This window comes from Dreissena polymorpha, chromosome 6 (genome assembly GCF_020536995.1).
Source record: "Dreissena polymorpha isolate Duluth1 chromosome 6, UMN_Dpol_1.0, whole genome shotgun sequence".
Lineage (NCBI taxonomy): Eukaryota > Metazoa > Mollusca > Bivalvia > Myida > Dreissenidae > Dreissena > Dreissena polymorpha.
In genome coordinates this window covers 10955306-10982581 of record NC_068360.1, presented here as the reverse complement: position 1 = coordinate 10982581, position 27276 = coordinate 10955306, and the positions used below count along the sequence as shown (strand labels likewise).

Genomic DNA, 27276 nt, shown 5'->3' with positions numbered 1-27276 from the left:
GACATTCGAAAATTCGACTTAAGCGGGTTCGAGATAACGAAATTCAGCTGAATATTTACTAAATGAATTTAGTGACCCAATTTGATATCCCTATCACTGAAGATAGGTATGAAGTTTAACAATGTAGGTAGTCACATGTAAAATGCCCCCTTGAATAGAAGACGATTTATTGCTTCAATCAGCATGTCTTACGGATGATTCCGAAGATAGTCGATGTATCACGAATGATGTAAACGATTATCTCAAACATAGCCCAACCCGCAAAACGAGTAAACCTTTAAACCGGCCATGCATCATATATTTTATTACGGAGTAAGTCGACGAACTACGGACGCGTTTACGATTACACGCTTAGGATTCACGATATGATTATATTAACTGCAGAGTGCAGACGGAGTGGTAAAAAAAGGACATTCAACTCAAATATAACAAGGTATTTGGTGTAATAAAACAAGTTAAGATACAGTTTTAAGTACTGCGAATCGATGGACACAATTTTTGTTAGATTAGAGTCTGTATGTGCTGTATAGATATCTGAAGTATTGATAAACCTTGAATTTTGAAATCGAAAGTAGACAGAGGTTGAAACAAACTTTTCTACAATGGCGACAGGCGGACTACATGAATCAAACCGAGGCAACGCAAGCGACTTTTTTGGAGAGTGTGCCATTACACAATCTTGCGAACCATGTATGAAAGCCAACATAGCGAAAGCAGCTACTGTTTTGTGCAAGGATTGCAATGAGTATTTGTGTGAAACTTGCAGAAATCCACACATCATTTATAAAGGAGGAAAGCATGGTGTGGTCAGTATTCAGGACAAGGAATCGTCCACTGTGGTAGTGGACATGAAAGGAATGGACAAATGTTCGCAGCACGGTAAGGGATTCGAGTTTTACTGTGAAGATCATTGTAAGCTCTGCTGCACTACATGTGTTATCGAACACCGAAAGTGTGAACAATGGGATGAAATAGCTAGCATTTCCGGACAGAAAAGAGCACAGCTTCATGGATTGAGACAGTCTTTCTTAAAATTGAAATCCGATGCTGGCGCTATTGTTGCCGAATGTAAGCAGTCAGAAAAAGATTTGAATGCATCAGTTGCGGACGTATCGAAAGATATCGACGAAATGAAAGAGCGTATGATAAAACTCTTTGACGCTGCGAAACGTGAATTGCTTACCGAAGCAAACGCTTTAAAGAGTGAAGAAGTGAAGAGACTTAGTATAATGCAATCTGTCTCTACAACAGTTATTGAAGAAATAAATCAACTGTTTCCAATGTGCTCTTCTATTGCAGACAACGGTACACCTCAGCAAATGTTTATATTATCAAAACAGGTTGAGGAGAAAAATAAAATGATCGAATCTAAAATAAACGAACAACGAATTACGCAAGTTTCATCAACAGTGACATTGGCGTATACGGGAGAGCTGTCGTCGATTTTTGAAATGGGAACGAAATTCATGAAAGTGAATTTGGAACGAAGAGGTATTTATTTTAAAATTAATACTAAGTATACGTTATTATAACCATGTAAACTTATGTAATACACAGGCTGGTTTTTGTAAAGCATAGTAACGATGAAGTTACAATATTAACCTATTAACCTTTAATTATAAAAACAGTTTTGTTTAGATTTTATAAGAACTATTTTGCTGTTGCATGATCCTTCCATCGAGTATTACACTATACTGTGAATTATACTTATTAAATTTTCGCGGCTGACCTACAGAAATGAAATAGCCAAGTTAGTGCATGAAGCTCAACATGCATTTACTCATAACAAACTGTACTTGTAGTTATGTCCATGTCTCATCCGGTAATATGTAAAATCCGTATAAACAGGACACGGTATATAATGTAAATAAACAATGTGCATGTTTATTGTATAGTTCCGTGTCCTTTTGTGTGTGGATGAATGCATGTTGCTATGTATCTGAATCTAACTAGCAATATATGTGTGCCGAGAGTAAATCAGTACGGTCTGAATCTGACTAGCAATAAATGTGCGTCGTGAGTTAATCAGTATGATCTGATTTTTTTGCAACTTTTACTGAATATGGTGATACGGCGGCGTCGGTAAACAACTGAAATCGCGTGGAACGGTGCGTATCTACCCCCAATCACATCAGTGTGTTGAATCTGTTATAATACAACTACAAACTTCTTAAAAAATGTCGATTCTATAAAAATGGTTTTATTGTTTAGAGAAAGCAACATAAACTTTAAAAACTACCTCTCAAATACACGTTTCGAGCTGTACTCGCATTCTCTCGGAAAGTATATAATAACTCTATAATTTGGCATATTTATAAAACAGTATTTTCTTGCCAATGGATGTATTATTTAATAAACACAAAGCTTATCAAACCAACCGTCGTCTTAGATGAGGCATCGGTGCCCTCGCCGAGAATATGTCTCTTTTACGGCGAGCTGAATGCACATGCTATATTGTAACTTAAGCAACACTGTCCATGGATATTCGTGAAATACAACATGCTATATTGTAACTTAAGCAACACTGTCCATGGATATTCGTGAAATACAACATGCTATATTGTAACTTAAGCAACACTGACCATGGATATTCGTGAAATACAACATGCTACATTGTAACTTAAGCAACACTGTTCATGGATATTCGTGAAATACAACATGCTACATTCTAACTTAAGCAACACTGTCCATGGATATTCGTGAAATACATTAACGAAGTTATATTCAAAAGTGAATAGTAAAACGATTTTCTGAGCACGTGCAAATTACTTATAAAGTATAAATTCAATAGACTCAAGCATACATTTCATCAAGCGTAAAGTGTTATTTTGTTACGAATTGATCCAGTTCATAAAGCATTGATAGTTATCTTAATGTATATATATGTCAAGAATCCCGTTTCCGTTGGTCGATAGCCTGCAAAATAAACTTCTATACATTCAACACTTAGCTGATAGTCTTGATGCAAACGCTAAATGATTGGATTTTCGCACCTGTCACATTTAAGCCGATTATTCTTCTAAGTATGAAAAATAACTACATCTTGCATATTATTATTGAATGGCATGATTAAATGCTTTTATCATACATCATCACGACACCAGTTGATTTACATGTGAACACTATTCAATCGAAATGTCAGCTACATCCTTGCAAAACCGCATTCAATATTCAATAGTGTGTTTAGCTCATGAAATTAAAGCGTGACGTACATTGACTTACCCCACGTGTTACTAATATACTTGAAAGGGAAATAGTGAGTCCATATTGTACTTTGTATTCAGGAAATCCCAGTTCCATCAGTTCACTATCCCAGTCGAGGCCAGTCACCCTGGAGCTGATCGTGTCATTGAATCTACCAAAGTCTGAAGATAATGAAGACGAACCTTTGCTCACTGGAGTAGACTTCCTGTCGGACGGAAGACTGGTAGCTTTGGATAACAGTAACAAGAAATGTATGATACTGAGCGAAGGGCTGAGGAGACTCGGAACACCATACACGTTAGAGTCTCGCCCCAGAGATGTAGCAGTTTTGTCTAATAGTGAAATAGTAGTGACATGTGTTAAATGTTTACGTTTTTTATCAGTGAGTTCAGACAATGTCATCAGTCTGACTAGGCAAATTAAAACATCGTCGAGTTTCTTCTCTATATGCTGCAAGACGCCAACACAAATGGTCGTGAGTACGAGCGATGATATCCGTAATGTTAGAATGATATCTGTGGACGGAGTTGAGACTGACTTTCAGCAAGTGGAGTTTCCAAAGAAGACGTATAAATTAGGTTATAGTTATAGTACGTATGTCCAGTCCAAGAACACGTTAGTACTGACTGACAGGCTTGATAACACAGTGTACATGTACGACACCGTGAAGGGCACGTCTAGAGCAGTCACTAATGGGAACATACAGGAACCACGTGGTGCCTGTGTCGGACCAGGTGATACGGTCATGGTGTGCAGTAACTTTATGAACTCTGTTGTGCACCTGACTGTAGACGGTGACTTCCTGTGTACATACCCCGTGGATATGAAGTACCCATGCACCATATGTGTGTCTAGGGATGGGACTAGGCTGGCGGTGTCCAACTGCGTTTCTGGGGACAAAAAACTTAAGCTTTATAAAATCATACCAACACTCAATAACTAGAATGTGATCACAGATCAGCTGCTATCTATGTGGTCATTGAACTTCATCATTGATCAGCACTTGACGGTTTGTTGGAGTATGTGTTTGATCAATGGACGGTTACAAATACATTGATGTAAATGATTTTAATCAGTTTGTACTAATAATAGAAATAGTGACAGTATTATTCATAATTGTGTCGTTAACAAAAGAAATGTACACATATAATTATTTTGAAGAATAACGTGCCATTTACACAATATAATATTTAAATCCATGTACAAATGCACACATTGTTCTGAATTGCTAATTTGAATTTAGCTGTTTGCTCGCGCATTGTTTTAACATTTCAACAATTTGACCATCATCGGCTAGACGTCAGGCAAAATTACGGTATTATAATAAATGATTGTATAGATAATGCTTAACTTTTATTTTAAGTTACCATAGGTATATCTTTATCGTAACTACAACTGAATTTCGATATTTTACTAACTTAAGTACAAAAATGTGAATCACCCAAAAATGTATCCTCTTTATTCATTTATTTAAATGAAATACATACTATTAAGTCATGGATATAACTCAAATGTTTGATTGAATCGTTTCTTTTTGCCCCTTAACGTAGTTCACAATATGTTTCTGTATGTTAGTGTATATGTTCTATTAACACAAATATTTATGTGCATGTTTACGTTGGATTCTTTCAAATACGTCATACTATTTGTGCTTCTTTGCTTTATAAATAGTGGACACGAACGGTTTTGACACTACACGGGATACTAGGTATGTGTATTGTAAAACAAAATTTCAATAACTAACATACGTATTGACCAAGCTTCAATAATTCATTTAAACGATTTTAACCTTTGAAAACAGAGCTAGTTTGGATCAACGCATCATTACTCACGATCATAGTGATTTTTTTTTTTATTAGATATCAACTATTCATTGTATTTATATTGTTGAATTAAATGAATCCCTTACTTTTTAAAGTATTACTCAACTCACTATGCATTTTATGTGCTATTGTTTGGGTGTCAAATATGAAAACTTATTTATATTCCATGCACTACTTCAAAAAATAGGGAATTCATTTACTTGCCTTACTTTTTTACAGTATCGTCTTTACATGACATTTGCGTAATGTTTTAGCTTATGGGATTACTCTTATATATCAAAATCGAAACTACATAACATTGTTAGGCCGTTTTATATTACATTTTTGTCTTCCTTGTTAAAATGAGTTCATTTCCAAGCACAACAAATGCATGTGGGTGATCTAATTAGAAAATTCTGAAGTATTAATTTTGAGATTCGTCTAAATCAAGGCTATAATTAAGTACTACATAGTTTAAATTATGTCCATGAACATTGCTCCATTGTTCGAATGACTTTTCACGAAATTATATTCCACCATGCTTTTAAGCAAATGGGCCGTGCTCTGTGACAAGGGGGAAGAAAGTCTCTTCTTAGCAAAAATCAAGTTTAGGCAGAAAGTGTAGTCCCTGATTAGCCTGTGTGGACTGCACAGGCTCATCTGGGACGACACTTTACGCACATGCATTAAAACCCCTTTTCACAGAACACTGCTCAAATACTTAAAAATAATTATGTAATATGTACACACTATTATGGTTGGCGAGTTATGCAATAATACATTGTAATGGATCCATGTGCAACCATTGGTTTTACATTTAGTTTTTTTTATGACGAAAGAATAATATTTAACATATTACAACAAACGTTGATATCACATTAATGAACATTGTTCATTTATTGTTTAGCATTTCCACATCATTTATAGCAACTAAATCAATTCAAATAAAACAAAATAGTATACTTTTGTTTCGTAAGTACCCATAACATTATAAAAACAATACGAAACAAGATGTGTTTGTGAAACACTATGTCCCCCCATATATTTGACCTTTGACCTTGACGGATGACCATGACCTTTCACCACTAAAAATGTGCAGCTGCATGAGATACACATGCATTCCACATATCAAGTTGCTATCTTCAATATTGCAAAAGTTATGGCCAATGTTAAAGTTTGACGCAATAAAAAAAACAACAAACAGACAGGGCAAAAACAATATGTCCACCAGTATAGACTGGGGGACATTAAAAGATCATAAACAGATTAAGCTGTTTTGCTTAATACGACATAGACGCACCAGATTTTACAAAATATTGTCTTTTTTTAGTTATTTTGTCCTTAAACACAGCACGATACATAACATCAGCTCTCCTCCATTGTTTGTGTTTATGACAATGTCATAAAAACTGAATCACAGACTCGATGTTATCACTATGGAAACAAGGTCCCTTAAAACTAAACCACAACCTCAATATCGTTTCTCTGGAAACATGGTCCCTAAATCCGGAATCATAGTCCATTTCCAATACCTAATCACCATCTCGATGACATTGACGTGGACACAACGTCCCTAAAATATCACTATGGTAACGGCGTGATTAAAGCCAGACCCTAGTCTTCATGACATCACGATGACAACAAGGTCACTAAAGCCTGAGCATGGTCTTAATGAAATCAATATGCGAGAATATCACTTGAAGAAGCACATTTAAAATGACAACACTATGGTATCAGGCTCCATAGAACAGGAATCGCATTTCATATGATATCACTAAGGCAACAAGATCACTAGAATTTATCATCCTCGTCTATTTTTGGGCTGGCAGTCTCAGCTCGACTTGCAGCCCGTCTCTGCATCACCGCTTCCTTGTCCAGCAAGGCTCTCTCTGTGACCTGGGGAAAAAGATAAACATGTTGTAAGGAACAGTTATCAAGCCTTTTGTAAATGGCATGCACAGAGTGAAATTATACATACATTTTTCGGGGAAAAAAAAAATTAAACTTACTGTTTTATCAAGTATCTTGTAATTTTCCACTTTGTCTGACAGCATGATTCGTTTAATGGTGCGTGGATGGTCCCTGATAAGCCCCGCCTTCCTCATTTCCATATCCACCTTACGTAGGAGTATCTTGCGTGCCACCACACTCACGTGCTGTAAGTCGTCCATCAGCCAATCACTCGTGTTCACTCTTAGTTCACGTGGGACAATCTGATGATTTGGTCTGGAAACATTTCTGGATGTTCATAAGGTTATTAAAACCAAACATACTGCTTTGTGAAAATTGTAATACAGTTATGAAACTAATTGCTGTACTTTGACATTCCACTTCTTACCATAACCTCGGCTTTAAGGTTGCACGTTTGTGATTGTGCTCGACACAACATTTTATAGTGGTTAATTGTGTTACTTATTTTGAAATCTTTAAATTGTTAGGAAATATGAGAGCAGAAAATATCATTCTGACAATGAAATATGACATTCAAGTAAGTATGGTATTGACGTTTATGGCAGCAATGTCTTTTTATGCCTGACACATATTGTAATATAGAATTACGTTTGAGCAAAACTGTTTCAAATTTTTTGAATGCATGTTAAAGCAAGAGAATAGACTGGCCATTTTCGGATAATAAAGAGTTGTATTGTTACTTTTGACCCCAAGGAATTACCTTGATCTATAGAGGTTCGTACATTTATGTTGTTCTTTTATGCGTCAAACTGTCTCAACATACTAGGCGATTATATTTATTTTTTGGTGTCTTGCATAAAATGCAGATTAGCTTTAGAATAGACAGAAGGACAACTGAACTGACTGATGGACAGTACGATTCCTATTGTTATCAAGTTTTAGAGTGGTCTATTTTATTTATAAAAGATTTGCTGTTATGTTCATATAAATTGCATTTTTAGAATTTGTTATTGCATTATCTTGACATATTATTTTAAATTGATTTTTGATGACTGATGATTGTATTATCAGCCTTGGTTTTTTATAAAAACAAATGGAATGGCTTATACTACTCAAAATTTATGGTTTTGGTGTAGTTTGTAGCATTTAATTCAGTTATATGTTCTTTATATAATGATTACCTGTACTTAAAGTATTGATGAATATATTGATGATTTTTTTACACAAAAAGAATGATAATACATAACTATTAAAACAAAACGTGAACATTCGGACTTTCCAGGGAAACAGCTCCTATCACCTTTAATGTGTTAATTCCATAAAAAGTAAATTATCTTTAATTTTGTAACTTTTATGATGAATCAATTTGTGAAATTGTTTTAACCAATATATGCTGTTATGCTGTATTTTCATTTGCAATACATGCTTTTGCAAGTTCAGCAAAACTCAAATAACGTGACTGTATAAAATAACTTATTTAGTATTATTAATATCAATGCCGAAAGTAAAAAAAATTCATATAATAATGCCCTCTGTCGTTAGATGAATGATCTAAGGCGAAAGTCACCGAAAGAATTTGGAAAATATTTAAATCGCGAAAACAATCGGCAACCGGAGATGATATTTCAAATGAAGAATTTAAAAACTATTTTAATACACTCATGTCTGGTGGCGACACGCAAACGACTTCAACTACTTAGGGGTTGTGTTTACCAGCGGCTGGTCATTCGCTTTAGCAATGAAAACACTTGCGGGGAAAGGATTGCGATCTTTACATGCGCTTATGTCTTTAATTAACAATAACAAAGTACCAATAAATATAATGTTTAACCTATTTGACGCGTATGTCCTATCAGTATTAAATTACTGCTTGGAAGTTTGGGGTTACGATCAAGGTGAAACTTTAGAAAGAGTACACAAAAAGTTTTGTAAATGGGTCCTTAATGTAAAACCCTCTACAAATACTCTTGCATTGTATAGCGAACTGGGTAGATTTCCACTGTATATCGAAAGATACATTAGAATTGTTAAATACTTTTTAAAAATACACACAGTCAAACAAGAAAATTGTATTTTAAATACCGTGTTAAACGAACAATTAAATAACATAAATGCTAACAATTTTCGTTCAAACTGGGCATCAAAAGTGCGTCTGATACTTTAATCCTCAGGCTTACATGAACTATGGATGTATCCGAACTCTGTTAAAATAGAAACATTCATCCCAAAGCTAAGAGTCCGACTTCGCGATATCTATATTAGCGATTGGCGATCAGGACTAGAAAACTCAACGTCTCTAGATGTATATAGAGAAATAAAACTTAATTTTGAAAAGTCAGCATATATTAGCTTGTTGGAAAATCCAAAAAACAGAAATGTATTGGCCAAATTATATTTATCATCCCACAAATTAAATATTGAAATCGGCCGTCATAATAATGTGCCTAGACAAAGTAGAAAATGCACCCTCTGTAACCTAAATGATATAGAAGACGAGTTTCATTTTGTCCTAAAGTGCCCCATATATATCCATATTCGGAAAGAATATATTTCAAAATATTTCTATGCTCACACGAGTATGCTTAAATATGTTCTACTTATGCAAAGCGAAAATAAAACTACTTTAAAAAAGCTAGCAACATACTGCAAAAAAGCTTTCCAACTAAGAGAAACGTTAATATCTACAGTTTAATTATAAAATCGGTGATTTACACATCACTCAAAGTTTTCATACACCCAAATCGTTTTGAATATTCAGGTTTATGTATGCTTTTTGCTGTATGTGTTTTTATTTGCTTTTCAAATATTTAATGTATTGTATAATTGGTATGAAAGTAAGTTTGACGCATACAAACCCTTGAATCATGTTTGTGTATTTTTTGTGCTGTTTCTCCTTTTATTTATTTTTCAAATACTTACTGTATTGTATAATTGTTACGAAAGTAATCTTGCAGCATACATACCCATGTATCATGTTTGTGTATGTTTATGTGCTGTTTGTATTTTTATTTGTTTATCAAATATTTAAAGTTTTGTGTAACTGCTATGAAAGTAATTTTGTCGCATACATACTCCTAGATCATCTAAATTTCTTTTTTCGCATAGATGGTTGACGCTGGGGTATGAAACAATTTAAATTAAATTGACTAGTGTATATAGATGGAGATTATACTTTTAAAACTAAGATTGCCCTCTAACTGATACTGTTTTAATATTTAATAAGGAGCAATATCCCTATAGACCAATTATAGTTTCGTTTTTCGTATAGGTGGTCAACAAAGGGGAAAGAACTATTATTAACACTAATACATTACTTATCTACAAGTAAGCGTAACACACTTCGACATATAATTTTTATTACAAACAGCTTTAAAGTTATCAGCATTTCTATCCGATAAGTATAAATTTCATTTAACTACGAATGAAAAATAACATTCAAATATAAAGTTGGATTATGCGGTTATATATGCCCATCATACGAATTCATATTCATGTATTTTTCCTTGTTAAAAAGACTCAAAGGTTTAAATGCATACAAAAAAAACGAGTAATATCTTCCATATGAAGATTTAAACAATAATTCTATTCACTAGTGCAACTTGTTGCAGAATAATACAATTAGTGCTGCAAGTATTAAATTTCGTTTGAAATTATGTTATAACATTCTCACGAAAACACATTGACATGTTTACTCCTTATATTGTAAATTGATCTTTCTTCGAAATTAGTATATTTTTGTTTTTATTTACTTCATGCTGTTATTGTATACGATTGTAAATGACGATGAGCTTGTAATGATTAAGTCTGAATAAACGATTCTGATTCTGATATTATTCACTTACATTGTGGTATACGTCTTCCACAGAGCCCGTCTGTCTACATTATTGTTTGTGTCTATGAACGTGACTATGTACATCTTGGGCATTTTCTGAAATACAATTCATAACTTATTGTTATTTAATGTTTTTTAAAAACGGTTTATAGAAGTTCCTGTATCTACCTCATAAACATTGAATCTCAACAAAAACTCGATTGTGTCGAAGACACTGATAAGTCAAAACATGAATCAACACATACAAATAAACCAGTTAGTAAAATATTGTTTTTCTAAATAAAAACATCATCTTTAAACATGCATATATTTCATACTTACTAGCACATTACAAAAGGCATAAATATGCATAACTTAGTTGAGCCAAAATTCGTCCCTTTAAAATCCCATAAAACTACCGGTGTAACCATTCAGCTGTAAATGTATAAGTGAAAATGACCAGTTCAAGAGCGGTACACAACATTTCAGGACGTACCTATATAAACAGGTATAATTGTGCAAACAAACCGACAAACGTAGTTATAGAGCCACAGACAAGTGCAATGCCTTATGCCCCAAACTTTGTGGGTGTGTAAACAAACTAATTCTCAAACGTTAGTTCCAACATTTGGCTATTCAGATACACATAGGAATTTCTACATAAATTAACATATTGGTAGATTTGTTTCAAATCTTCAGGATACTTAATATTGCAAATAATGAGGGGCATATACAAGATTATGCAAAATTCAGTAAACTCATTTGTTGTTATTTATTGTACAAGTTAAATGTTGGTAAGAATTACCCTTGCAAACAGGACCAGGTGTATTCGGCCTTCAAAGCTGACCACTGTACAGTCTGTGGATAGGGGCAGATCTAGAAGGGTCTCATCAATAATACAGCCGTTGAAGCGATCTGTATATATAAAATACATGTGTGTCCATACCTGATGTCATACAGCCATGATAATCAAATATTTATAATGGAAAGTTACACGCATACTTGCAATACATCAATCAACCCATGGATATGTAAACATAAATTAAGAAGCTTGAAATAGATTTTGTTCATATTTTATTTTTTTAATGTTTAAAAAAATAAAACTAAACTACATCAAATTGTTTTGCATTTCATTAGAAAACCCTACATGACAGTTATTTATATTTTGATTATTGTATCCAACCAAAAGGATATAGCACATCGGAGACTGTCAAATTATGCCCTGACTATTGATATCCTAGGAAATTTAAATATTTTTTCTCTTTGAGTATTTATATGTTGGTTTAAAGGTGATATGGATTTGTTTAGTTTATAAATAAAGCTGAACAAGTAAAACACCTGTTACAATCATTTCAGTAAAACAGTTAAATTTACAAACCCACAATGAGCTATATTACAACCTACCCCATACGCCCTTTTGTTTCTTACTCTCCATTGCATCATTATCATCATAGTTTGTAAGTTTCAAACCTTTCCTAAGACAGTGTCTGCACCTAAAAATGAATAAACTAAACCACAGTTCACTACATTCAGCCAAGCCCCACCCACCAGTGTCTTCCTCTTCATCCTCCTGCTCATCATAAGCACTTGGTATTGGACCTTTCCTGACAACAGTCTGCCCCGAAAATAGTGATATACAGCGAATGCGATTGTTGAACACGATGAATATATAGTCAGAGCCTGAAGTTCCCAACACTCGAGTCACCTGAACAGAAAAGCATACATATTGCCATGTTAGTTTCATAACCAAATATCATCAGGAAACAAGAAATGTGCTTGACAAAAACACGATGCACCCTATTGCGCCGCTCTGAAGCCATATATTAGACCTTTGACCTTGAAGCATGATCTTGACCTTTCACCACTCAAAATGTGCAGCTCCATGAGATGCACATGCATGCCAAATATCAAGTTGCTTAATATATATCTTCAATAATGCAAAAGTTATTGCAAAACTTTAACCAAGGTTAAAGTTTTGGAAAACACACAATGAATGATTGAATGAATGAATGACAGACAGACAGGCCAAAAACAATATACCCCCGATCTTTCGATCCGGGGGCATAAAAATATAGTAATGTACTTAGTAATGTACTTAATAATGTACTATGTTATCAATATAACCCCGATCTTTCGATCCGGGGGCATAAAATATAGTAATGTACTTAGTAATGTACTATGTTATCAACAGATCATTTTTCATAATAAGTCAAAATTAAATCAAGGTTCGATAAGTTAATATGGATTTATTTGGAATGGTAGTAAGAAACAAATGTGTAAGTACTGAAGTGATGTTGAAAGGAGAGATGGCAAAAATTTTAAAATCCTCTTAACCTGTAACTGAGGTTCAAAAACACAGGATAATCACTACGTGTATCCCAAATCTAAAAATTATCAAAGAATACAAATACATGTATTGAAACAGCAAACTAATTTAGTGTCAAAGAACAAACCATTTGGTACATTTCTTGAAAATTAAGGAATTGATTAGGTGTTTGTATGAAAAAATACCTTAACATTTCAAATAGTTGGGAAATCTCTTTCAGCATTTAAATAATATATTTAATGTGTCACTTGTAAAACTGTGAAACATAATTTGCGGAATGGAAAACTTTCAAAAAGGTAAGCTTTCAAGTAGCAAGTAAGCGGAGTAGCATAAGTACAGGTTGGCATAGGTACCAGAGGGCATAAATTCGATTTTGTCTAAAATATTGTAAGGGCATGTGGCCTGGGGGGCATACGTCCCATATATTGTGACTGCCATTTGAATAAACCCAAACTTTTAAAGTTTTAAACTGCATGTTAAACAGATCTGAATTTAAATAATTGAACTACAAGAATATCTTGTTTTCCTCAACGTTTTTTAACTACTCATTGAACTGACCGAAAATTTTACTACATGAATATTCCATTTTCATCAAGAGTTTAACAACTCATATTGCACAAAATTATCCACAGGAATTTCCCATTTCAAACAATGGCTATTATGGCTGCCGAAGTTGCTGCAAGGCAAGGTGAGATGAACACTCACATCACATGATATGATGGTCTTTGTCATCATGGTGTTGTAATCCTGCACGGACACTGGCAGCTCTTTCCTGAAGTCACGCAGTGTCATCTCTCTCAGATCCACAATGAACACTGTGAAATTTGGGCCTGAAATGTTGTTATCAAATTAAAAAGAACGGACTTTGCTCTTCCATTTATTAGAGTATACGTTATTTGGACCTAAACTAATTCCTTGGTACACACACATTTTCTGTTATTTGCACCTAGCTCAAATGAATATTTGCAAACAGACTCAAATAGGCTGTATGATGTGGTTATGGTGTCTGCCTATCAATCAGGAGGTCGTGGGTTCGAGCCCCAATAGTTCCAGGAAACGGACTGGAGAGCGTTTCAAATAAGGCTTTCGATGCAATTGAGCTAAAATAAAATAGGTTTAAACTAAACTGGCTCAAGATTAAGGTGATTAGTATTCACCTGAAAATACAAAACCCTCAATTTACCAATGGCTATATAATTTAGCTTTTTAAAATCAAAACCTTTTTTTGAAGTTTTGGTTACAGCAAAGAAAAGCTAAGAATTGCAGATGTTTATTCGAAACGATATATTTTCTGCTGCTCAACCTATTCCAATCAAGTCTCTGACCTTGAGGTGGGTATGCATTGAACAACAAGATGACAATCAGCTCTGTACTGGTGGGAGAACCTACCACTCGAACAATACGTGAACAGCGCACCTATTGATGAAAAAATTACACTAATTTAATTAGGTGAACAGATAAAGTATTTGGATTTAAAATGTAAATGGGTAATAAAAAACCTTTGAGGAACTGTACAAATTATTAGCATTGTAATTTCTACAACTGTTGTAACATATTGGCATCTCATAATTCTTATATAATCAGCATTTTCTATCAAGTGATGATTTCAACAACATGAAAGAATAGTAACTTCAAAGAAGATTACCCTAATGTCCTGGGGTGCTCATCTAATGCACAATGGAACTGAACTGTTATGAATAAGTATCATTTGGATTAAGCCAAAAAGTGGTCGGAATAATGCAAAACAAAATCAAATGGGCATAATATATTGAAAGAGATGGCACGATCATAAATTCAGTATTTCAAGCTATTTGTTGCTTAAATGAAACACACATTTCTAAAGTACGATGGCAAGTGAGAAACGTTTAAAATCAATAAAATTAGTTCCTTAAATTTTCTATTAAATTGTTGAGATTAGAACAAAGTTATAGACCCTGTGCTGGTAATTTCTTAATGAGATTTTCTTGGATTGGCATTTAATTTACTTGTGGTTAATATGGGGATCTTGAATGTCAGATCGATTACATTATTAAGTAAGGGACTGATGCAATAAGCTCTTGTCAGAAATAATAACCCACATAGAATTCTCAGAAATTCACATGTTTCATTGTCAAACATTAATGTTACCGCTTTAAGAATCACAATAACGTTACAAAGGTTTATTGGAACAGTTTCAATGCTACATCATTTTGATACATAAAGAATACGTAATTTGAGAAAGATTGTCCGTTGGAGTTAAGAACATGACAAATAGGATGAACTTTCGCTTTAGCATGTTTGCATAGTACCCAAACAAAATAATGATCTTATTATTACTTTCACATGAGAACTGAAACTTTGAAACAAAACTTAAGAATGCTGAGTTTAATATATTTGTCCATGTTTTACTGCAATATAGATGTTTAGAAAATGCAAGTGTAATGATTATTTCATATTATGAATTAAATATGGTTGAGTTAGCAATTCAGTCAGTTATCAAACTAGGACATGGAACATTTTGGAATTTAAACGCAAATAAAAACAAAACTGCTAGTGCTTCTTTAATACGCATAGTTAAAGCAAAAAATATAAATTATTAACATTTTTATGAAATATTTGCCTCAAATCAAACCAGTGCGAATTCATTTTTCTAGATTTTATTTGCATTAAATAAAATTTACTCTGATTATTCATAACAATACATTAATGGGTGGGGAAATTGTTGACAAATTCAATTAAACTTACTTTGTATACTAAGGCTCCAGAAATACTTTTATTTATTAATATAGCGTTTTGTTGTTGGTATATAACTCAAAGAAAATAACTATCCCAAAACATGATAAACCATTTACATTGATTATCTAGCGTTTATAAATGGTAACTAATGAAGAACTTTCTTACAACCATTTTATAAATGTAATGTCCTGATAGGACACTTAGTATGGAAGAAGGGATTACTACAAAACATCTCGGTCCCAATGTTTTTCATTATGGAAATACCAGAGTGAGCAGGAGTTTTTAATATTTTAATAGGTCATTATGTTATCTGGCATGTAGGAATACACTTATAGCTTGATAAACCTTGTAATTTGCTGTTGACTGGAGATAGGAAACCTTTTATAAGGTCACATTTAAATTTACAAAAAAGATTTACAGAAATAATGAAACTATAGAAATATTTAAAGTTTAAATATTTTAAAAATGTGTTCGTTTATTAATGTAATTCTTCTTCGAAGCTTGCATTGCTTATGAACATAATTTCATTTTTGATTCTTCAGAAGTGGCATTATGCTCAAAATTTCATTTTTTATTCCTATCAGAAGAAATGTTATGTTCAAAGCTTCAATTTTGCTTCATGCAAAAGTGATTTTATGTTCAGAACTTGATTTTTGATGCTTGAAGTTGTGATTTCATGTTTACAATTGATGTTTGGTGAAGAGATGATATTTTCAGAATGCATTTAATATGCTTATTTTAAGTGATGTGATGTTCAGAATATGCCTTCAAATATTTTGCAGAAGAGACTTTATGTAAATAACATCATCATTGACGCTTGCCAAATTGATATCATGTTCCTGTTGTTCGTGAAGTGATAAAATGTTCTAAAAAAAGTGAATGATTTATGCTGAAGTGATGTCATGCCCAAAAACAGATTGTTAATCCACCTTGACATGTTTGTACAGTTTGGTATAGTAGGCAGAAAGCTTTTGTGTCTCCGAATGGCGGTACACAATATGGAACATGGCGCCTGTCTCAGCAATCACTCCACGCGGTGTGAATATCTGGATCTGGAAAGAGTTGGGTACATTGTAGAACATACAAAAACAGATGGTTCATTCACTATGTTCAGAATTGCCAGAAGATCATGGTTTGTTGTTGTGAATTTGAGAAGATAAGCTGACATTAAATGAAACCTTGACATAACATTTAAAGAGATTATGAAAACAATAAATATCACGATCGAAAGTAAAAGTATATTCAACAATTCAACTCCACTCAATAAATAACTTAAAATGCAATCAACAGAAAACATGCAAAAACCACACACGGTAATAATACTAGAGTCATACAACTTCACCAGAATTAAATACTCACAATCATTTCCTCTTGATCGTTTATTTCCTCATACCAGGGGTCTCCCAGCTGCATGTTGTCCAACGTGTTCTGATATGCAAAAAGTGAAACCATTTAAACTCAATGAGATGGCGACTAAAAAACAGTGTTCTGATATACATAGATCAAGAAATTGTTAACTGAATTAGGAAATATTTTCAAAAGTACAAACAAAAAAATGTTCTTTTCAAATCTGTGAAAACCTCTTGTTTATCTAAATGCATAAAAATACAGAGGCAATGCACCATCTCAATTAAGAATTGGAAACAAATTCGACTACTTGTTGTTTTTGTGCATATTTATTTAAATTGTTAATGTGTCATGACCAATTATTATGGTTCATCAGAAGAGACTTCTTCATTTCTTTCTATTTTAGTATTGGCTAACAAAATTGAAACCAAACATAATTGATGATTGATGCTCATATAGTTCTCACATTTTTGTCTCTCTGGTACCAGCTCCTGTGTGGTTCTTGGTTTCTTCCCTGGAGTGGTCTGATCAGTGAAAATCATCTGATATAAAAACAACCACTTATACCTGGATCATGTATGTACAAACACCAATACCTGAGCAGTGTATGCACACACAATTCTTAGACTTCCCCTAGTCTACAAAAAATTGTTCTTAAATTGATTCAATGTCAAATAGTACTTGTTATTTATCATTTATAATGATACGATTTTTCATGTGAAGACAATTTAAAAATACACATGCAATAAAAAAATGCAGATCTATTGTATTTACACAACCTTAGATGTATTTACTTAGACTGAAGACTTAGAATACAGAATATTCTTTGAATTGAAATATTCAATTATCCCTTTACTGGTAAGTTTTACTTGGTATGATTCAAAATTTTACATTGATCAATATTAATGGACAAATTTTTCAGACATTGTCTAACTGACATAAATATCAGTGGTATCCTGCACATATTCAAAGTCAGTAGAGCTTTTTCTTGAATCAAAGTTCATTGTTAATTCTTAAGTCTAAGAGTGGATGGATGAATACCGGAGATGTTAAACACTTATTCTTATGTCGAAGAATGGGTTTTTAAATATACACCCTGAATTGCTTGTGTTTCTAAGTATTGGCTCAAGAAAGCAAGGACATTGTTATCATGTTGTGGTAAACAAACGAAAACATACTGATACAAACGCTTAGTGAAAACTTTTTATAGTCCTGACAATCTCTGTGATTTTCAGTGGATACTTCTTTGAGTAACCTACTTTTGGTTTATCTGAATCTGATTCCTTGTACATATCCTTGGACGTTTCCAGTTTGTATTTCCGTGATGGGATGAATGAACAAAACGAGGACCTGTATTTACTGCAACATTAAATTTTTGAATATTGGCAAGTGGTCAGGATTCTCTCCACAAATAATACTATGTTAACAAAACACGAGGAAGAAAGTATACAATTATGATAGTATTAACAAAATGAAATTTAATACTATCTTCCTTTTGTTCAGATTCTGTACAAGAATGGCTATATAAAAATACAGGTACAGGTAATTCTCAAGTCTAAACTGGGTCATTACATTGCCAATATGCAGTACATTTGAACACAAGAGCCACAGATACACTTGAACACAATAGTAACATATACATTTGAACACAAGAGCCACAGATACACTTGAACACAAGAGCCACATAAACACGTGAAGACGAGAGCCACAGATACACTTGAATACAAGAGCCACCGGCACACTTGAACACAAGAGCTACCGATACGTTTGAACACAAAGGCCACATGTACACTTGAACACAAGAGTCACTGATACATGTAAACACAAGAGCCACAGATGCACTTGAATACTACAAGAGCCACAGATACACCTGAACACAAGAGCAAAAAAAATACTTGAACACAAGATCCACAGCTACAATTGAATACAAGAGATTCATGTACACCTGAACACAAGAGCCACATAAACATTTAAACATACGAGCCACAGATACTTGTAAACACTGGAGCCACAGATACACTTGAATACAAGAGCCACATATACATGTAAACACAAGAGCAACAGACACATGTAAACACAAGAGCCACAAATACACTTGAACATAAGAGACATCGATACATGTAAACACGAGAGCCACAGATACACTTGAATAAAAGAGCCACAGATACATGTAAACACAAGAGCTGCAGATACACGTGAACACAAGAGCCACATAAGCACTTAAACACACGAGCCAAAGATACACTTGAACACAAGAGCCACGTATACACTTGAACACAAGAGCAACAGATACACTTGAACGCAAGAGCCACATATACACCTAAACACAAGAGCAAGCTACATTTAAACACAAGAGCCACATATACGATTTAACACAATAGCCAAAAATACACTTGAACACAAGAGCCGTAGATACACTTGAACACAAGAGCCACATATACACTTGAAGATAAGAGCCATATATATGATTGAACAAAAGAGCCACAGCTACACTTGGACATAAAAACCACATATACACTTGAACACAAGAGTCACAGGTACACTTGAACACAAGAGCCCATATACGATTGAACACGAAAACAATATGTACACTTTAACACAAGAGCCACATATAATTGAACACAAGTACCAAGATAATCCTACACGTTTGAACACAAGTGCCACAGATACACTTGAACACAAGAGCCACATATACATTTGCACACAAGAGTCACATATACGATTGAACACAAGAGCCACAGATGCACTTGAACACAAAAGCAACATATACGATTAAACATAAGAGCCACCAATACACTGGAACACAAGAACCACAGATACACTTAAGCACAAGAGCCATATATAAACTTGAAAACAAGAGCCACATATACAAATGAAACAAAGAGCCACATAACAGGATTGAACACAAGAGATATAGGTACACTTGAATACAAGAGCCACATATACGATTCAATACAAGAGCAACATATACGATTTAACACAAGAGCCACATATACGATTCAACACAAGGGCCACAGGTACACTTGAACACAAGAGAACAGCAACATATACAATTGAACACGAGAACGACATGTACACTTGCACACAAGAGCCACATATACACTTGAACACAATAGCCACATATACTCTTGAACACAACAGCCACATATACACTCGAACACAAGAGCCACAGATACACTTGGGAACTGCTCTTGAAGAATTCTGAAGTTCTGACATCAAATTATGGATAAATATATCTTTTAATCTAGACTTTACCAAGGATAAAAAACAATTTTCATCTCCTACATCTTGGTTAAGCCTTATGCATATTGAAAGCCTACGGTCTGCAACAGATTACAAACCGATTTTGCCAAAGAATGTGTATTATATTGATTTATTAAATGTTCATTAAGTATAAGGGACCTTGCTTCCATTATGATAACACCGAGTCTGTGATTCAGTTTTTATAGACATTGTCTGCAATGCATTTACATGAAGACTATGTTTCAGAGTTTCATAGTCTTTATTGCAATTGCTTTGATTGTAATAAGACTGTTACAAAGTGTACAGACAATTGAGGAGAGCTGATTTTATGTATTGTGCTACGTTTAAGAACATAAAAACGACAATATTTTGTAAAATCTGGTGCGTCTGTGTCGTATTAAGCAAAACAGCTTAATCTGTTTATGATCTGTTTTTGTATTGATCATATTGTTATGGTACTTACTAAACTCAAGAATAATGTTTTGTTTTATTTGAGTGATTTAACTGCTATTAATGATGTGGAGATGCTAAACAATAAATGAACAATGTTCATTAATGTGATAACAACGTTTGTTGTATTATGTTATATAATATTTTTGTCATAAAAAACGTAAAACCAACGGTTGCCCATGGATATATTACAGTTTATGATTAAAGAAGTCGCCAATCAAAATATTGTATGCATAATACATAAGTATTTTAGTCGTGTTCTATCAAAAAAGGGGTTGAAATGCATGTGTCGTCCCAGATGAGCCTCTGCATTAAGGCAATAATGTACAATATTTATTAGACATATTGCATCGATTCAATCAAACATTTGATTTATATCCATGACTTAATAGTAGGTTTTTGATATAAATAAATAAATAAAGTGGATACCTTTTTGGGTGTCACATTTTTGTACTTAAGTTAGTAAAATAACGAAATTCAGTTGTAGTTATGATAATTATAATTATACCTTAATTTTGCATGACGTCCAGCTGATGATGATCAAATTATTAAAATGTTAAAAAATTGCGTGAGCAAACTGCAACATTCAAATCAGCAATTCAGCACAATGTGTGCATTTCTACAGGATATTAAAATATTATATTGTAAAAATGGCACGTAATTCTACAAAATAATTATATGTGTACATCCCTTTTGTTAACGACACTATTATGCATCATACTGTCACAATCACTTTTATTAGTACAACCTTATTAAAATCATTTACATCAATTTATTTTTAACCGTCCTTTGATCAAACACACACTTCAGCGAAACCGTTATTTGCAGATAAATGATGCAGTTCAACGTCCACAAAGATAGCAGGTAATCTGTGTTAACATTCTAGCTATTGAGGGTGGGTAGTATTTGATATAGCTCAAGTTTTCTGGCACCTTTAGCGCAGGTAGACACCGCCAGCCTGGTCCCTTCCCTAAACACACACAGGCTGTACGGGAACTGCATATCCACGGGGTATGTACCCAGAAAGTCACCATCTACAGTCAGATGCACAACGGCGTGCTTATCTGAACTGCACACCATGACCGTGTATCCTGGTCTGACACAGGCGTCGAGTGGTTCCTGTATGTTTGCATAAGTGACTGCGGTAGACGTGCCCTTAACGGTGTCGTAAATGAACACTGTGTGTGCGAACCTGTCAGTTAGTACTAACGTATTCTTAGACTGGGCATACCTGCTCTTACTCTCATCTACTTTGTACGCCTTTGTGGGGAACGCCACGTGCTGATAATTAGTCTCAACTCCGTCCACAGATATCATTATAACATTACGGGTATCATCAAACGTACTCACGACCATTTGTGTTGGCGTCTCGCAGCACATACAGAACAAATCCGCCGATGTTTTAATTCGCCTAGTCAGACTGATGACATTGTCTGAACTCACTGATAGAAAATATAAACACTTTACACCTGTAACTACTATTTCACTATGTGACGATACTGCTACGTCTGTGGGGATGACTTTAACGTGTATGGTTCTCCGAGTCTCCTCAGCCCTCCATTCAGTATTATACCTTTCATGTTACTGTTATCCACAGCTACCAGTCTTCCATCCGGCAGGAAGTCCATTCCAGTGAGAAAAGTTTCATGCTTATTATCTTCAGACTTTGGTCGATTCAAGGACACGAGCAGCTTCAGGGTGACTGGTCTCGGCTGGGATAGAGAACTGATGGAACTGGAATTTCCTGAATACAAAGTACACTATGGACTCAATATCTATTTCCCTATCAATTATATTAGTAATAAGTGGGGTAAGTCATTGCACGACGCGCTTCAATTTTATTAGCTAAGCCCAGTATTTTGTTTATGAATAATGAATGTGGATTTGCAATGATGTGACTAAAAATTCGATTGCTTAGTTTTCGCATGTTAATCAACTGGTATTGTGAAGATGTATGTGTAGTTATGTTCGATATTTAGTGCGTAGGTTGACATTTCAAATGCAACTCGTACAATAACATTATGATCATTGCATTTCTTAGTTTGAAAAAATATCATTCTCGGTATACTCGTAAATCAAAGCAATATTTTATAGCTTTACTATATGATGTACATGTTGCTTCGTAAATAAGATATCATACATATAAATCGTGTATCACTAAGTTTTCGCGTTCTATTTACGAACAGTTTGCTTGCTCGTCTCAGGGATTATCATGCCATTCAATAATTGTATGCAGGATGAAAAAGTTCGACCCCCCCAAAAAAAAAGGTTGAAATAAAATGTTCCCTTAAAAAAGAAAAAAAAAGATGATTGATTTACGAAAAATGTAAGTTATCAAATATGAGTTAAAAAGATATTGCAGAAGTAACTATCTTGCTTTTTTAACCACATCTTATTGTATTTCATCGAATCCAGTTGCTGAGCCAAGTTTAGATTCTTGTACTACTAAATCAATCTTTACAGCAGATACATTTTCGTTAAGTTCGGTATTTAATTTGTATAAAAGGGTATTCAATTATTTAAACTAATTTTGTGTGACACTGCTCTTTGTTAATGAGCGATGTTATACAGTGTGAAAAGGTGAATTTTCCTTTTCGAAAAAAACTTTGCTTTCGCAGTTTCTTTTCATTGCATTGTGTCCTAGTGCCGATGGAATTCATCATACAAAAAGTTGTTTTACCTTAAAACGTCTGTTTGGGTTTAATTTGTTGCACCTAGTACTGGTACTGTGTTCCTAATTTCCGTTTTGATGATGACAAAAAGAGAGTGTCATGTATTAAATTTATTTCCGACTGAGTTTATATGCATTTTTTCGCAATCAGTTGTGCAATGGCCAACCGTGAAGTGTCGTTTTTTGTATTTAAATTCCGCGTCAGTCTTTCTAAAGGCGCTATTGCAATAAGAAGGGCCAAAAAGGGGTTACTTCTTAAAAAGTCTGAATTTGACTAAGAAAATTATGGCGTATAACAGCTGATACAACTATCTATTAATATTTAAAGAAACTAGTAAACGCATTTTGAGATAGAAATGATTTTATAATATTAGGTATTTTTGTTTGGCCCCTTTTATGGTAACATTGGCCTTCATCATTGTGAGTTTTCCATAAATCCATAGGTTGAACAGGGTTCTTAACATGCAGAATAACGTAGTTGGTAAATGTTTTTGGCATCAATGTATGGCTTCCATGTATTAATGAGTCAGATGCCATAGCCACCTTACGTAGGAGTATCTTGCTTGCCGCCACACTCACATGCTGTACGTCGTCCACCAGCCAGTCACTCGTGTTCACTCTTAATTCACGTGCGACAATCTGGTGGTTAGGTCTGAAAACAAATAAAAATGTTTAAACAGAGAGTTGTGTTGTTACTTCAGACCAAGAGGAATGACCTTGACCTTAAAAGTTTGCTGTATAGTCTTTTCTCTTTGTCGTGTTATGATGTTTATTATTAAGCAAGCCATGTCTGCTTCTATACCATGAATTTATTTCATCAGTATTGATTGTTATGTGTTTTTTGTTGTCGTTGTATGAATGAAAATCTTATGAAAATATATTCTCATCTATTATGCAATAGTACATTTTTGTATTCTTTGTAAATATGCATATTTTATTTGTATGTACACGTTTTTGCACATACATTAATATCTATTTTCATGCCTAATGTAAAATGTTTGCTTGCATTATCATGTATTATGCTGGTCCTTTCCAATACATTTTTATAGTTTGTAATTACATTTATAATGGTGCTCCCATTTTGATTATTGGGAGATGCATTATCTTTGGCGAATGTATAATTACGGTCATATAAATTGCATTAAGTAGTGTATTGGGTATTATTTTAGCTTAAGTAGATTTATTATATTGGTCATATAAATTGCATTTCGATAATATGTGATTGCGTTATCTTAACATATTATTAGGACAGTCATATCAATTGCATTTTGGTTAGTGGTGATTGCATTATGTTCAGTTCTTTTGTAATGATAAAACCAGTGGCATTGCTTATATTACCCCAGATGTGTAGTTTTGGAGCTGTAGTTTGTATCATTTACACAAACAAATTGGTAATACATAACTAATGGAACCAAATATGAATATTTGGATTTTTCAGGGTGACAGCTCCTTTATCCTATCTTATGTAAATTCCATAAAAAGTAAGATATCTTTTCGTTCAAGGGATGGAGATTCGTTAAATGTAAAACAAGAAGTGGTAAGTTATTGATTATAAATGTTTTAGTCAAGTAATTCCTTATTTACTTCTTATATTGCCGTCCTTGTTAATATTAAACACTTGTACGTTGGTACTTTTGTGATTAAAATTTATTTTTGTAACTTTTACGATGAACCCATTTGTGAAATTGTATCAACCCAAATACAGTTGTATGCTGTATTTACAGGTGCAATACATGTTTATGCAAAGTCAGCTTACGTCAAATAACGTGCCTGTATGAAAATAACTTTTTAATACTATTATTATACTTTCATTTACCAATTAAATTACACACAAAATGAGAGAATATGTTCCAATTACATACATTGTGGTATATGCTTCCACAGAGCCCGTCTGTCTGCATAATTGTTGTTGTCTGTGAACGTGACTATGTACATTCTGGACATTTTCTGAAATAAAACTGATAACTTACAGTTATTTAATGTTCTTTAAAAACCCTTTTTTTAAGTAAAATTCATTTTAATTATTAAATACTTACCTGCTATCTATTAGCTTACTCCATTCCAAGGGGAATTAACTCATCGGAAAATTACCTGGGAACCGGCCACCTCCATACTGGAATATAGACTAGGTTAAACATAATGCAATCCAACCCATGCAAAAACCAGTAACCAGCCCTCAGTATTCTTTCAATATATATACGAAAATATTTATCGAATAGCGGGGTGGGAGATGGGACTTACCGATAGCAGGTAAGTATTTAATAGATAAAATGAATTTTACTTATTTTTTTTTTGTTTAAATGTCATGAATACTGACCTTCTATCTATTAGCTGATTTTGTAGCTGCGGAGGGAAGGTTCGTATATATTTTCCCATCACAGTAGAACCCATATACCGTGTTATCAGCTAATGATAACAAAACCCAAAACAATGGTTATCAGCTAATCTTCGTTAGAACGGTATTAATAGTGACTTCTCGGACAGAGTAAGTATGCTTATGTCGTAAAAGACACTACAATTAGTGAAATCACAACGAGACAAAACATATACAAATTGTATTGTTGGCACTTCAGAGAACGAAGATAAAAAGACGAAAAAGGTGGTCGGATTCCTCCAGAAAACAGCTTTGAGCACGTCAAAAAGTAGGGTGTGATTAATATACGCCCACGAAACAGACAGAGCTCTTTATTCAAGCGATCAGATCCTAAAAAAATGAATTCTAAATAGATTAGAGATACGAGTAAACTTTCCTAATTAGTCGAGGTCTAACCCCGAGATATAGAAGCCGCAGACACATCTCCCACCCCTTCATTTTGGGGAAATGAAGAGTGTCTTTTGAGAACTTCGAATGTACTAGCACTGCTGAGATAGAACTTCAAAGCCCCGATTGGCCATAGAAGTTTTTAGCTCATCTTCATGTCTACCAGTTTAAGAAAAACTTGGGAACTTGAAGATTTTTAGAAGCCATATAGAGGAATTGATATTAAGCAAGGAATCCTGGCTGACACAAAAAAGTGAAGACGACATTATAATCAACTGAAATTTGCCGTATTCAACAGAAAAAGAATGACTTTCACTTCTCCGTATCGCTAAAGCCATAATAAGAAGGAAAACCGTATTAAAATTATATTTTAACTGTTAATAAGAACAAATTTCTTATCATCAAAGAAAAAGATGAGAACAACCTCTATGCTTCTAGCAGAGCAGGGTTCCCTCTGGGCTTTTAAAAGTTGTCGCCACTTATTTTCGCCAAATTCAAAAAATTGTCGCTACACTGGGGCAACATTGAGGCAATGAAGATCATGTTATTATAATACAAACATAAACTGAGCATTTTGCAGTATGTTAAATAAATTAATTAAATTGATTTAATGAAAGTATTATTAATAATAACAACACATTTAACAAGTTCATTTTATTTAGGCTCATTAAATTAGTCGTAAGTCTTGTTGATTGACAACTTCTAAGCAGCCTGTTTATATTGCCACAGTTTGGGTGCTTCAGCAGCTTTCTGGTAATCTGAAAATACAAAAATGGAAATATAATATTAATATAATACTAATAGTAATCAAGTAATGTGTAGCATATAAATAATATAAATATGATCTATCATATGACCTACTACATGCAGCCCATAACACTACACAGTCAACACAGTCAACTAAAATAAGCATGTGTGTATATCAAATGTCAAATTGATTTTCATGTGCTTTACACTGTTCGCCTTTTTAAAACAGTACATCCTGTAGGGACTGAATTGATTAGTTCTGAGGATATAAAGAGTAGACACAGCATA

The 27276-nt window shown here is 33.8% G+C and overlaps 2 protein-coding genes across 3 annotated transcripts in view; one reads left to right on the top strand and one right to left on the bottom strand.

Annotated features, from left to right (window-relative positions):
- Positions 1-324: 324 nt before the first annotated feature.
- LOC127836683 (uncharacterized) lies at positions 325-6199 on the top strand. The gene is made up of 2 exons (XM_052363377.1): positions 325-1491; positions 3285-6199. Exons 1-2 carry the CDS (start codon positions 603-605, stop codon positions 4145-4147), a joined length of 1752 nt encoding a protein of 583 aa, XP_052219337.1. The 5' UTR covers positions 325-602; the 3' UTR covers positions 4148-6199.
- Positions 6200-6770: 571 nt separating this feature from the next.
- LOC127836686 (uncharacterized) overlaps positions 6771-27276 on the bottom strand; it is a 127748-nt gene continuing 107242 nt past the window's right edge. Inside the window, exons 5-6 of one of the 2 annotated variants that reach the window (XM_052363380.1) lie at positions 7016-7232; positions 6771-6902 (exon numbers count right to left, since the gene is read on the bottom strand). In XM_052363380.1, coding sequence (XP_052219340.1) covers positions 6798-6902; positions 7016-7232 — 322 coding nt within the window. In that variant the 3' untranslated portion in view covers positions 6771-6797. The remainder of the gene's footprint in view (positions 6903-7015; positions 7233-27276) is intronic. The other variant, XM_052363381.1, reaches the window with a different exon arrangement.

Bases quoted from the DNA above. Each gene is read 5' to 3' on its own strand.
- LOC127836683 (XM_052363377.1), top strand. From the start codon at position 603: ATGGCGACAGGCGGACTACATGAATCAAACCGAGGCAACGCAAGCGAC. The intron at 1,492-3,284 runs GTATTTATTTTA...CTTTGTATTCAG, and splicing joins AGTGAATTTGGAACGAAGAG to GAAATCCCAGTTCCATCAGT.